General features: G+C 43.4%; 1 protein-coding gene across 2 annotated transcripts in view; it reads right to left on the bottom strand.

Annotated features, from left to right (window-relative positions):
* The window catches only part of Epc1 (enhancer of polycomb homolog 1), a 90,831-nt gene that overhangs the window by 62,803 nt on the left and 13,296 nt on the right, over positions 1 to 14,732 (bottom strand). The window contains exon 1 of one of the 2 annotated variants that reach the window (XM_038333070.1): positions 2,894 to 3,310. The exons of the other annotated variant lie outside the window; for it this stretch is intronic. Within the exon in view, the coding sequence (XP_038188998.1) occupies positions 2,894 to 3,046 (153 nt within the window). The 5' untranslated portion in view covers positions 3,047 to 3,310. Of the gene's footprint in view, positions 1 to 2,893; positions 3,311 to 14,732 lie in introns of those variants that run through there. 2 annotated transcript variants of the gene reach the window in all.

The raw sequence follows: 14,732 nt of genomic DNA, 5'->3' as shown, positions 1-14,732 counted from the left end.
GGTTTTATATGGAGTAATGATGTTTTGCCGGCCCCCTCCAAAAGGAGGGGGTGCTATCATTTACTTTATTTTGTGCCTTAAAAAATTAAGCATAACTAATTAGGCCAATACATTCATTTTTTTTAAGGTACTGGCGATGGACCTAGGGCCTTAACACAAGGTAACATTCTATCACTAAAGCAGGGACCTAGTCCTTTGCTTTTGTATCCATTTGGAGATAGGGTCTTGATAAATTCCCTGGGCTGGCCTCAGCCTCCCGATTACAGATTTGTGCCACCAGGTTTACAGCTTTATTCAATTTTTATTGCTAAAACTGGCAGAATAAGAGTACACTAAGAAGTTATCCTCTCAGCACTCGATTTCTAAACAGATGCGGTGGCTACCACTCACTTAGAGGATGGAGGATGGAGGATGTGAAGCAAGCCTGGGCTACACAGTCAGATCAAGATCTAGATTTCTTTAATCACAAAAATATAAAGGCAACAATTATATCCTTCGATAGATACATGCCATACTACAATTCTGAGGATGTATTTTTTTATTATGAAATGCTTTCTTATTCAGCAGTGAGAAACCACTCTCATCTAAACCTGTTTTGTCTAATTAGAATCCTATTAGTCCATGAAGTTGGACCGACACTAAATTAAGATGACACATTCTTTTCTAAACTCCACAGTCAATTCAGATTCTAGGCTATAGGAGCTGGTAGGAGGCATGGGCCACATGCCCCATGGCTGAACTTTTGCATGTACAAAAGATTAACTCCAAATTACATCATGTTTGGTACTTTTCAGTACTGCACAACATACTATTTCCAACACCGTGACTTACAGAGCCTGTCACTAGCGGCTGGACACAACACTGTGGAGTAGTCTGTTTACCAAGAATTTCATCTTTTTCTAGCAAGAGACCTAGGCTTACTCATACACAGTTTTGGTTGACTGTGACTTGAAAAATTCCAAACAGATGATGGAAAAAGAAATCTCCATACCTAACAAAATTTGTACCTTCACCTGTTAAAGCCCAGTGACAGTCACTGCATAACACCAATACTGTCTCAGGGAACAAATTATCTGTAAATGATAACATGCACGGATAGACCCTTCGGTTGAACTCAGCTCTTTTTAGGTTGTAGCTCTTGGGACTGCCCAAAAGACTCAGAGAAGCAAGACCTAATTCAGCTTCTAAAGTGTACTGTTGTGGGTCTTGCTCTTGCCTAATTAGTGATATCCACCTTAGATGCACAAGAGCCACAAATTAATTCCTCAAGCAGGGTAACATCAGCACCCCGATAGTATCTGTAAAACTTACATAGAGAAACAAAAATAAAACAAAAAGACAAGATTCTGCAGTCACAAGTACTTTAATTTTTTTGAAAGAAAAAAGACAAATAGCTTATTTTAAAAATAAACAAATGGCACCATTCTACTCTAAGTTGATACAAGTCAAAATAAGAGCACTGCTCTCACAGACAGTAAGCTGCTGAGAAGTCAGAACACTACCCCGCACATCTCATCTACTGCATACACTTAGCACTCGCTGTGACCCTCCTCCCCAAAGTCACATTTGACTACCAAAACTATTTTACTTTAAAAGGTTAAACAACCCAAGCAGTTTAAAGAGTTTTATTTTGAAAAACATTACAGAGAATAGAAAATTCTTACAGTGCCAACAGAAGTATTACAGTACAATTTCCACAACAAAATTGGAACATACAAGTCCATGGGAATCCTCGACTTCCTTGAACTGTCAACACACTGCACCCTGTATAAGTGGCTGGACCTGGAAACCAACGTATGCAATTCCTTAGAATTAGAGGGCATAACGTTATAATGTTAAAAAAAAAAGATCTGGGGGAAATGAGTGGAAGAGTCTCTTGTTTCGGTGTTCGGACCCAATTTCTACAGCAAAGTAAAGGCCACGGCTATAGTAAATCATCTATTATTAGCTGTGTAAATAATGAAACTACTGCAGCCCACCCGTTAGGATGTCTGTGAAGAATTCATTCAACTTTAGCTCTTTCAAAATTTCAGAGTTTTAACAGTTATTGAACCAGGTCTTCTCCAACCTAAATTTAACTTACAAACAACTAAAAAGTTGCAGGCTTTAGAAGAGAGCTACGCATTGAAACAAATCTACAACACTGTCTCAAAGTAGGTGATGCTGGTGGGGACAGTATTGTTTTCTTTTCCCCTCCGTATTGTAAACAAATCTGCAACACTGTCTTAAAGTAAGTGGGGGCGTTGTTTTGTTTTCTAGCCGCCCGGATAACCAGGATAACCAGCCCTGCGTGGGGAAGCAAGAGTACACTGCGAGTTGTAGCTTCTCTAAAAGTAAAGGCTCAACCTCTGCACGTACTTGCAGGAAGGGGAGAGACTCGGTCAACATGACAGACCCCCTCGCAGGCTCCACGTGCCGGCGCGCCCGGAGCCTGCGCCCGCAGCCGCGCCACTCAGCGCCAGCTCCGGAGCGCCACCCAGCGGCCCGACGAGGGCCTGCAGGCGCGGCCCACTCCCGGCGCGCTGCACCCCCACCGCCGCCCAGCCCGCTTCCCTCTCCGGATGCACAAGGCCCAACCCAAGAACTGAGACCACAAAATGGCTGCCGGCGGCTTCGTCACGTGACCCCTTTGTGCCTTTCGGGCCCCCGAACTCCGCGGGACCCGCGTACCGGCGGCCGGGGGCGGCGGAAGGCCTTCGAGGGGGCCCCACCGGGCCGCAGCGGCCCGGGACCGAGCACCGGGGAGGCGGGGGGACTGGCCCGGCCGGCGACCGAGAGTCGGCGGCGGAGAGAAGATGGCGGCCATTTTGTGTGGGTCTGCTGCTCCGCCGCCGCCGCGGGCAGCGGAGGGCGCGGGCCTGGCGGCGGGTCGGACAGGGGAGTTAACACGTACCGACTCCTCTTCCTTCTCCATTCCGGTGGGCATCTGCGGCACGGCCCGGTTTATCGAGGCGTATTCGTGCAGGTCGGGCAGATCCTCACAGCGGAAGACCGGCAGCGGCTTCGAGGCGTCCAGCGCCCGCGCCCGAAACGACAGTTTACTCATCTCAGGCGCAGCAGATACCTCTCCGCTCTGGGGAAACGGCCCCGGCCAGCGGGATCATGGAGAACCGGGGTTTCGGTCTCCACTCGCCTGCCGCTGCCGGGGACTTGGGGGCGGAGCGCAAGCCCGCCGTCCGGGCCCTGACACCAGCCGGGAGGGTGGGAGGCTGTGCCGCTCCGCGCCTCGCTCGCTCGCTCTCTTCAATACGCCATGGCCAACATGGCGGACATTAAAACTCCACTGTGCGCTCTTCAGCCAACCCCAGCCATTCCCCACACTGCATCGCGCAGCGGCGCGGGCACGCGCGGGGGGAGCGCGGGCTCGAGCGAGCGCCGGCGCGGCACGGAGCGCGCGTCCCGCCAACCCCCGGCCCGCCGGCCGCCTGCCTCGCCTGCCTCGCCTGCCTCGCCGGCTCCGCCCGGCCGCCTCGCGCCGCCCTGCGCGCTCCTCGGACGGGCGAAGGTGCGCCGGGCTCTCGGCGCCCCGCGGGCCCTGGAAAGGCCGCCGCCAAGAGCGGCCGGGATGCTCGGGCCTGCGTCCCGGGCGCGGGCACCTGTCACCGCGGAGCTGGCCGCGCGGGGCGAGCGCAGCGCAGTGCGGGAGGTCCAGGAACTTGGAAATAAAAATGCACGCGAAATCACAAGCTTACTCTTAAACAAACTTGGAGTTATAATTCTGATCAGGTTCTGCATCAAACCACTGGTCAATCTCCCACTCAGGGGTCTTTATAAATACATCCTACTCATATATTCAGCTGCAAAGTAGTTTTTTCCAATCCTACGTTTTATTCACCCCCTTTAGTTTAATTAAAGCAAACAGAATAATTACCGCTAATTGTAACAATCTTTGGTGAAACAGTTTCCAAATCCCAGAGCCAATCCAATATTGCTAGCTTGCTTGAGCATTTCTGCTGTATTAGAAAAACATTACTTCAATGTAGCCGTAGGTTCACACTCTTACCATCTGTTCTCTGGGAAACTTTGAAAACTCGAATCAAAGACCTGTGGCGGTTCGGTGGTTACACCAGGAACGGGAGATCAAAAGTTAATTCATTGAAAAATAGGTGTTGATAAGACTTCTAATATTTGGTTTGTATTATACGTTAAAATAAACACCCAGATACCTCTTTTTTAGTGAGATATTTTATAAACTGGGAATGCTGTTAGGGTGAATTTTAAAAGTTTGGAGGCAAAATTCCAAATGTTCATCACAATTTTAAAAACTCGTTGTAAGTCTGCTTTCGTCCCCGAGGGCAACATAGTAAAAATAATCACTATTCTTAAATACAGGGTTTGATGTGAACTGTTAATTAGTTTAGCGTGCACAGGCAATCTCTCTTAGGTTTGTTTCTATGTAACATTAATTACAACCTTTGTCCTAAAAGAACATGCTTTGCTACACTAGACCAGGGGCAAGCAGACAAGCAGAATATAGACTGCAGTTCTCCAAGATTATCCTAAAACTCCAATACTGACAGCTCATTTCTGGGAGGCAGTGGGACTTTCACCTGCCTTTCCTCCAGCGTCTAGGTTGGCTACCGAGGAGTTAGGATGAAAACCAATGCTTATTATTGGAACTGGCAGAAGTAGTCTGCAACCTAGGGTGAGGCTCTAAGTATTCACAAAAGGTTTGGGAGATGATATCCCAGTGAGATCATGTAGTTAAGCATGCGTTATGGAAGGGGAGAAGAGAGGGAGGGATAGACAGATCTCAGAGCCATGGAGACCATATCACATTCTGGGAACCCAAAGAACTGCTGGATTCACCGTGAAACACAACTCCTGTATTTAGCTAGGTTCAACAGTTAGGGAAACACTGGCTAAACATTATGGTAGCAGTCCCTGGTCCTATAATATTAGGCTTCTAAAAATCCTAGTAAGAGAATTTATAGTTGGGAAACAAGATTTTAGAAGACAAAATGGTGTCTACTGACTGAGCCAAGGAAATAAATTATTTAATCTTCACCCTTGGTAGCATGCACAAGGGCCTGAGTTCTAATCCCAGCAACACAAAACAGATTGCCAAACAGCTTGTGGATATAAGCTCTCCACCTCCTACATCATAAGTAATGGGCATGGCTGAGATAATCTCTTTGTTTTCTAGAAATTCTCAAATCATCCACGACCAACTTAGATCTACATGCAATATGCCTGCTAAGGAGCACTTGTTTTTGAACCAGTCCTCCATCCATCTCCTTGTACCCTGTAATCCAAGTCCAGGTCCTTCTCGGTGTCCCAGCACCCAGGAGTTCCACTCCTCTGCCACATTCACTCCAAACATCCTTGTCCTGAGAAGCAGGACAGTGAGGAAGCCTCAGATCTAATCTTTCTTAGCTCTCCTACTCAAAGATTCCTTAGGAAAAACCATGGGTCCCACACTATCTTTAACATTTTATTCCATTTTTCACTTAAACCTCCCTCTTTTTCTAAGTATCCCCAACAAAAGCAATATGAAATTCTCAATGCTGCAAAAATGAATACTAGTGCTATATGCTGAATACACTTAATTGTCCTCAAATGGAAACAGCCATAATCCATATCACAAATAAATGCTAAAGAGGTGATAATGGGCTATCTCTGTAGGGGACACAAACATGGCAGCACAGGGGAATGCAGAAGAAAGCAGTCAGGGCAGGTGTGGTGGTACCCCTGGGATTCCAGTACTCAGAAGGCAGAAGCAGGAGCTATCCTCCAGTGTTGCAATCAGCATGGACTATGTAGGGGACCCTGTCCAAAACAAAACCAAAACAAGCAAGCCAGCAACTCTCTTTCTCTGTAGGTGTGGCAGCAGACAAGCTGAGCAAACATCATAGATGGCAGCATGGGACTTGATTCTGAAAGATGCCAAGGGGAATGACACAGTGGAAGAAAGAAAGGTATTACTGGAGGAGCTGAGCCGTATGAACAGGACGGCGGGAGGAGTGATTGACGGGTACTCAGGAAAATGGAAGAGTTACTCAGCTAGGGTAGAGCAGGAGGCTCCAGCAACAATCCTGTTACAAAAGTAACAAGTAGAAGGTGGGCATTTGAATGATAGTGTCAAAGTAGAAAGTAAAGAGATACTTATCTCTTTGGAGTGGGATTGCAGGTGCTCTTGCTGTTTGTTCTCAGATAGGGTCTTGATATGAAGTTTTGGCTGGCCTGGAACTCACAATCCTCCTCACTCTGCCTCATCAGTGCTAAGATGCAAGTGTTAGAGGTCTATCCATCGCCCCCCACATCCAACCATGAGATGCAAGGTTTAATCAATGGAAATAATAATTACTTATAATATTGTCACCCTGATATTATGAACATAGTTCAAACTGTGCCTTTAGCAGGGCTTCACAGTACACACCACAGGTCAAATTGCCTGAAACCCAACTTCTACTTCATGTCCTCTTTACCCAAGTCATGTGTTTGTAATTGCTCCATATTTTGCCCAGAAGGAAAGCTTAAGTTGGTTTGAGGATGCAAGTCAAGACCTCCTGTAATGCTGCTCACATTACTCCTTATTATTACCCAAGTCAAGCTCTTCCCTGTTGAGCCCATCAACTCCAGCAATCAGCACATCTCTCCTCTCTCCAGGTCTTTACTCATGCTTTTAGACCTTCTTGACCAGCGCTAGACTACCTTCAGAAATCCTATCTTACAACAGTGTCTTAAAGATTGAACAAAACAATCCACGAAAGCATTTAGATGGTCCCTGGCCACAGAGCACAGTCTGTAGATACAAGTTATTGCACTTGATGGCACTGACCTCGCACACCCAGTGTTCTGTACTCAGCTTCATACATCATCCTCAGTCCTTTGTTTCTCTTTTGTTTTGTTTCTTTGCCTTTTTTAAAAAAGATGTTTTCCCTACATACTCAGGCTGGTGTGAACTACTCTCCATCCTTCTGTCTCTGCTTTCAAGTGCTACTAAGAAAATTTTTATTATCCTTCAAAATCCAACTCAATATCACCTCCTCCATTAAACTGACAACTTAATTCGTCTAAATTCTACTTTTCTAATCTGAAAACCAAACAAGGAATTAGATAAACTCAAAGATCCTTAAGCCTACACGAACCTTTCATTTTCTGAAGTCAACTCCACTTTGATCAGCAAGAATAATGCCCACCGCTTACTGCACACTTACTACACGCTTAGCAGTAATACTTCACTCCTTCCAAGCTACCCTTATTTGATGTGTCTGCTGGGTTAGAGATGGCATGTGAGCTGCCTATTGTCACGAAGCTGGTCAGAGACAATACAGAGGCTAGAACAGAATCTCTATTATCTTGATTCTAGAGGGGCAGTCTCAGAAATAAGATTAAGTGGGGAGGGAGAACATAAAATGGGGAAGGAGAGGTAGTAGGGTGCAAAGAACATGCTGGGTATTGTTCTTTAGGAAGGTGGGAGAAATATGGACACGTTTGTACTAAAAGCAAAGAATGGTACAAATGTACTAACTTTAGGACAATCTTCTCAATTATAAGAAGGAGGACGTGAAAGCAGGAGTGGAGAGTAATACAAAGAGTTAAATTCTTTGATAGGACACCAAGATTAAATATCACAATAGCAGGTTAGTTAGCAGGAGTCCAGCTTCCTCGTTCCTGTAAGCACTTAATATTTATTTACTAAATACTTGATTTAGAGTTAAGGCAAAGCAGTCTGTGCTAGAAAAATGAGAAAATACAGGGCTGGAGAGATGGCTCAGAGGTTAAGAGCACTGATTGTTCTTCCAGAGGTCCTGAGTTCACTTCCCAGCAACCACATGGTGGCTCACAACCATCTGTAATGAAATCTGGTACCCTCTTCTGGCCTGCAGGCATACATGCAGACAGAACACTATACAAAATAAATAAATAAGTCTTTAAAAAATTGAGAAAATACAGTATGTATAACCTCTCAAAGGGAGATGCTATTGTTGCATTTAATTGGGGGAAATAGGAAAATAATATCTGTAAATAGGAATGGGCTAAACGAGAATGAGCAATGTGCAAAAACAGCAGTATTGAATGAACATGTTTTTATTTAAGGCAATAATTTTCCTTAACTTGTTGTTTTTAATTTTCACAATAAGCCACAAAGAAATGACAGTAAATAATTCTTCCAACTAACACTTAGCAAAATTTAGTCCAAGTACCCTTTATGATACGTTGGGTTTTTTTAACCTAGAAAACTCTAGAAAGGAAATGCTACAGTTTATATTGCAATACATTTACTAAAGTATCCCTGAAATACTATCTGCATGCTGAATTATCTACATTGTGATTTATGCCTACAATTTAAAAACTTTATGAAGTGATCTCACCAATATGGACAAAAAAAGACTCATCTAGCCCATCTTATTATGTAAACTTATCTTACTACAGAAAACCAACTTAACACCACTGCAAATTTTTGTCAAATCAGAACTTCTACCCCTCTAAGGGTGAGTGAGTTTGACAGTCTTCAAGATGTAGCCTTCAGTTCCTATAGACAGGCAACTGAGACCCTTGGATTGCATTCTAATGAGGTATTTACCTGTTATAGCTGGAGAAGTGTAGAAAGCCCAAGGTGAAAACCACTGAGACTTGAGCTTGAACGGCAGCAACTTAGTGTTTAGCTGAGAAACCAGAATTCTTTTCTAAGTCATGGATCTGAATAACTAGGTGACCCAGAAGAATAAAATTCCACCTAGAAAAATATTTAAAAATGTAAGAATTAAACTGTGTTCAAAATATTTGGCAGAGTGTATCTCACAGGAGTTGTGTGAATTACTGTTGATTCAATCAGCCCACTAGGGTGCTCACAAGAGGCTTGGGGTCCAGGAAGGACCATGAGTCAGAGCAGGGGGAAGACTGAGCTTCAGAGAACAAGCTTCAGGTTCCGTTTCCCAAGGAACACACATGTGAGTCAGTAAGGCACAGTTGACACAGGAGGGGTGACGGAGTGAAATTTGAAGGAACAAAAAAGCTGCCGGTAAAGTCATACCCTAAGCGAGTGATCAGACAGGGGTCTGGACTGGTGGGAGACGAGGGGGCAGTGGGGAAAACAAGGTCGTACTGAACTGCTTCTGCAACAGGATGGAATGTTTTCTAGTTTCTTTTTAACCCTGGGTACAGGATTGTCTTTCTTGTCATCAAATAAGTTAACTTTAGCAAAATGGAGTGTTGTTTTCCACTGTGTCTGGTTTTGACTGACACTCTGAGTAACGTCACCTGCACATATCCTCTGCATCCAGTTCCTTGTCCTTTCCACAGAAGGGAAGAGAGGTAAGATTGCAGGTGTCAGAAGTGAGTCACACAGCAAGAGGAAAGAGTACAGAGGATGGAGCCCCAGGGAACACCAAGAGTCCAGAGAGCAGAGGAAGAAGAGCCTGGGGACAAGCTGAGCTCATCAGAACAAAGGAAGGAGACTGTCACCAGAGAGCAGAGGGCAAAATTTCAACTCATTTCCAAGTGCTGTTCTATAATGATTTTCTTCAATGTTTATGTATTTCTCTAGTGTTGGAGGGAAGTGCCATGTACAGATCAGAAGAACTTATCAGGACTCTCTCCTCCTTATGGATTCTGAGCACTGAACTAGGTTGTCAGGCTGGGAAGGAGGCAATATCACCCACTGAGCCATCTCCTGCCCTCCATTTAGACTTTTGTAGTTTGTTATTGTTTCAATTTAAAATGTCCCTCACAGGCTCATGCATTTGAACACTTGGGCTCAGCTAGTGACACTGTTTGGGGAAATCGCAGAATTTTTGGGGTCTAGCTGGCAGGCATAATTCGGGACTGTTGAGGATTCTGCACTGGAGTGGCTCTCTGCTTCTGGATAGCGCCACATAACCAGCTCCTGCTACCATGAATTCAGCCATGCCTTTGCCACAAGACTGACCTTTCCCTCTCAACTGTTCTTCCCCTAAGTGCTTCTGTCTGCTAGTTTGTCATAGTAACAAGAAGAATAACTGATTCATTCACCTACCAAAGAACGTGAAAGGAAATATCAGTTCAGGTTGAGGCCCTAGCCCGAGGTTCTCATGGCATTTACCCTCATGACATTTCTTGCATTAAAAGGGGTGCATTCCATACATGCATGCATTGCATATCCTCCTTCTGGGTCCAAAAGGCAGGAGCTACTGCACCAAACACCCATCTGCCTCCGGGAATTGCAGATGGAGATCTGCATCTGGATCTGACTTCCTGATAATTGAGTTTCCCAAATATGGGACACACAGGCCCAAAGCCTAGACAGTAGGGCTGTGCTGACACCTTGAGATGTGGTAATAAATTTGTTTAATTGATATATTCACAAGGTTAACATTTTGGTATTTTCACTTCTTGCCAATCTTTTGGCTTGCTTTGTTAGTTTTTGGTTTTACTTTTTCTTTGTTTTACATTGTCAGAACAACACTACATATCCTTTGATAATACTACTTCTATCTGCCTCATGACCTTTGTACCTTCATACAATTTGAGGATGTTCCATTATTACTAAATATTCTTTTAAAAGTATTTGATTATTTTACGATAGGATCTCACTGTGTAGCCCAAGCTGGCCTCAGACTTGCTACCTCTTGCCACAGTATCCCACTGTGGCTAACTATGTTCAGTCTCGTTGTATGTATGTACCATAGTTTTCTTAAGCATTAGCCTCTTAAGAGATCCTTCATGTACACTGACTCTTGTTTACTATAAAGAACACATATAAAACCAGGTGGTGGTGGCACGTGCCTTTAATCCCAGTACGCAGGAGGCAGAGGTAGGAGGATCTCTGTAGGAGGATCTCTGAGAGTTCAAGGCCAATCTGGGCTATGTAGTGAGTTTCAGGACAGCCAGGACTGTAGAGAGAAACCCTGTCTCAACAGACAAACAGACACATATAATCTTAACAGAACACTTATAAAAATGACTTAAAATTTTCATGGTTTAAGACAGAAAAGTTTGAATGTGTGATTCTTTAAATAAAGATGATTCTATATCTATAAAAATTAAGGTTGACAACAGCTCTTAATCTTGAATAGCTGGGCAAAAATCCCTTGGTCTTAATAAATACTAACGTGTCTTTCCAGATATTAATTTGGCATTTTCCAAAAGTATGTTTTTATAATACACCAGTCCATATACTCTGAGATTATATATATGTGTGTATATATATATATGTATGTATATATATACATACACACACACACACACACACACACATATATATCCATCAGGGACTGGATGTGTAGCTCCATGACAACACTTGACTAGCATGCTAAAGACCCTGGTTCCACCCTTGGCTCTAAAGAATAAAAGAACACATGAAGTTAGTTTGGATCACACCTGTATTGTACCCATTCTACTGTCTCAGCTTTACTTTCATTCCTTGTTGCTGCTCTTCTCCTAGGCAGACATCCAGTACAAAAGGGTCACTATAGTGGGAACCATCTCTCCAAATTCCAAAGTCAATACCAACGTAAGGAAGAGTTAACTCAATGTCAACATGGTAACTGGGAAGTAAGAGCACACAGCCCTCAAAATACATAGCAGAGCGTAAATCCATACCCTGCTCAGTGCCCGCAATTAATCACAGAGGACTTAGTTGCTAGAGAAGGTTCCCTCACCCATTTCCCTTTCATATGAAATCTTTAAAACAATTTTAGAGAATGTCTAAATCAAGCTCATTGTTACATAAATGCCTTTTCAGCTATTCAGTCCTTTCTCTTGAAGAAAACTGTAAATTCTAGACCTTAAACACAAATTGCAAATTTTAAGCCTCTCTCTTCTCTCTCTTGCACCCTTCATGCTTCTCTCCCTCCCCATCAGTCTCTGTCCCTCTGTCTCCCTCACTAAGGATGGAACCCATTGTGCCTGTTAGACATTCTGTATCTCCAGCAAGAGTTTAGTTCCTGGATGCAACCTCTTATTTGAGGCAATGTTAACGCACACGTACTTTTCTACACCACATTTGGGGAAATACCATGCTTGCACTGTGCCTTTCTAGTGCTCCTTTGTCATAACACAACTCTCTTGGTCTTTGTTTTCTTGAGTTATTCCAATGTTTTTCCCAGATCACTGAAAGCTCACAATCTATGGGAAGAGCCATGTTCTGAAGTTAATGAACTGGGAACAGACACTGCAAAATTGTCTTGCTTCAAATTTTTAATTCTCAGTAGGAATAAAAGAATAATTTTATGTAAGTATAAAAGAAGAGCATGGAGCTGGAAAGATGGCTCACTGGTTACAAACACGGGCTGGTCTTTCAGAGAACCAATGGTTCATACATTAACAGTTTTGTGAGGGAGGGCTTTGTCATAAGAGAATGCTCTTCCTCCCTCTCCCTGTGCAGCCTGACATGAGGTAAGCAGCTTAAGTTCCATCACACACTCTCTGCCCTAATGTCATGCCTCGACACAGGCCTAGTGACCACTGGGTCAAGCTCCACTCCCAGCATCCACATGATGGTTCAAAGCCACCCCAAACACCACTCAAGTAACCTGACGCCCTCTTCTGACCTTTTCAGGCACTGCATGCATGTAGTGCAGAGATATATGAGCAGGCAAAATACTCACACAAATAAAAACAGAGAAAAACATGCTTAAAAGAGCATTATTTCATGCTATGACCTCCTCCTGCTGTGTTTCAATGACTTATCTTAAGTAGTAGAGGGCATTTCCAGTCACATGATGGTTTTTTAGAACTGACTCCTAAATAGCTAAAACTTAATCTTTAAAGTCCTACCCTTTCTTGTCTCATGGTTATCTCTGAGCATCTTCTTTTAAAGTTGCCAGTCAGCTGTGTGATTTCTTCCCTCTCCCCATGTTGCTGGGCACCAAACCCATAGCCTTGTTCATGCCACCCCTCATGCATGACACCGAGCTACAAATACCCATAGCCTCATTCTTTCCTTGGTCTCCTGGGTCTCCCCGAAAAGGCTGAACTCTTGGCTATTTTATGACTACCTCTATTCTCCTGCAGTTCACAGAAAAAAAAATGACATATAAAAAATTAAATACAGAGAAAGCTAAGCAAAGAGAATTCTTTGAGAAGCCATGCCCATGTTCTCAAACATATTTTCCTTTCTTTGAGTACCTCTTCCTTCTAACCATTGTGTTCACACCTATATTAAAATTCTTTTAATAAAAACTCCAAGTCTAGTTCATTAAAACAGAAGAAAAGCTAATCAAAAACGTTCAGGTGCCAGTGAGGTCGCCCTGTGGGTGGAGGACGTGGCCATGGGAGCGTGGTGACCTGAGCTCCACCCTGGGCACCCACATAAAGGCAAAGGTGAGAACCAGCTCCCCAAAGGTCAGGACACCCCCCCCCCACATATACACAACAATAACGAGTAAAACATTTTAAAAGCTTTTGAGATAATATGTGATTTGTAATGAAACTATGCCTTCAGTATTTGCTATCAGTATGTAGATCTACATGGTGGGCAAAGACCAGTTTAGAGTTGAACCCTCCAGGAGCAGGGATTTCAGTGACCGAGTCAAGGGAGAGGGTGCCTTAGGAGCCCAACACTTGACAACAGACAACAGGGTTTTTCTTTTTCTTTCCTTTTTTTTTGCCTTCATCACTGGGGATGAAAATCAGGGTCTCTTGCATGCTAAGTACTCATCCTGCCCCACAAAAGGTTCCTATAGTACAGCTGGATATAGCTTTGCACTATGTGTGCAAATGTGATTTAGGGATCCAAGCAGTTTACAAACACATCTTTCACACTAGAGAAGAAGGATGCGGGGTTAATATGAAGAAAACGACAAAGACCTCATAATAAAAGCTGACACGGAAATGATTCAAAAAATTGTCTAGGGAGGGAAAAAAATCTGCAACTAGTGTGATATTCTTCCTGAAAAAGGATGGAGAATTTCCTTGTATTAGGTTGAGAAAATAATTAACACAATAGCATAGGTTAGGAACCAAACCACACGATATAAACACTTCAACCCATTTTAAGTGTTACATGTATAAAGACTCAATTTAAATCTTCACAAAAAAGCTTGATTATGTCTTATATAACTAAGATGATGTTCTGGTCTTTGTTGTTTGTTTACCAAGCCCTACCCAATGCCAACATATTTGTATGACAACCAGGGAAAAGAACAAAGGAAAAGATGTTTTTGACCTTGGTAAATTTATTTCCTGTTCACATAAACAGGCTACACTATTTTATACCCTATTTTAAAAGGTATAGTTTTGTTATCTTTATGCTTCCAGATTACAAAATTATTATCGAAATAAAACATGAGCAAAAGTTATTTATTTATATCTAGCTTAGGCAAAAAGTATATTTATTAGTTTCTGGTTCTCTTTAATAAATTTAGAATCAATATTCGATAATCACAGAGTAGTAGGGCACTAATTAATTGGTCTTTAAAAGAGTTAAATATGAAGCATTTCAATACACATAGAAAGGTGTAACACAGAAACATGGTGCAGAATGCAAAAGGCAAGACCCGCAGAGGTGAGAGCCTCCAGACTTAGGAGGGTGCTGAGAATCATGGGGGAATGGAGAGGGAAGGGGGGCGGAAGGATGTGGAGAGGGATGGGGCACTGGCTGGGCAAGCCTGGTAGACACCTGCATGGACTCCTGAACCTGATGTGGTGCAGGGAGAGAAACTCTCCCACATGCACACCACTGCATGAAAACATGCATGTGCGTGCACTCCTGTGCATACGTACACACACAAATAAATAGGTTAATAAAATAAAATAATTTTTAGAGGTATATGAGGAAACTTTCATTCTTTTATAGCTAACATCAC

The sequence above is a fragment of the Arvicola amphibius genome, chromosome 6, assembly GCF_903992535.2.
Source record: "Arvicola amphibius chromosome 6, mArvAmp1.2, whole genome shotgun sequence".
NCBI classification, from domain to species: domain Eukaryota; kingdom Metazoa; phylum Chordata; class Mammalia; order Rodentia; family Cricetidae; genus Arvicola; species Arvicola amphibius.
The sequence above is the reverse complement of the archived record's forward strand: the minus strand, read 5'-3'. Positions and strand labels throughout refer to the sequence as shown.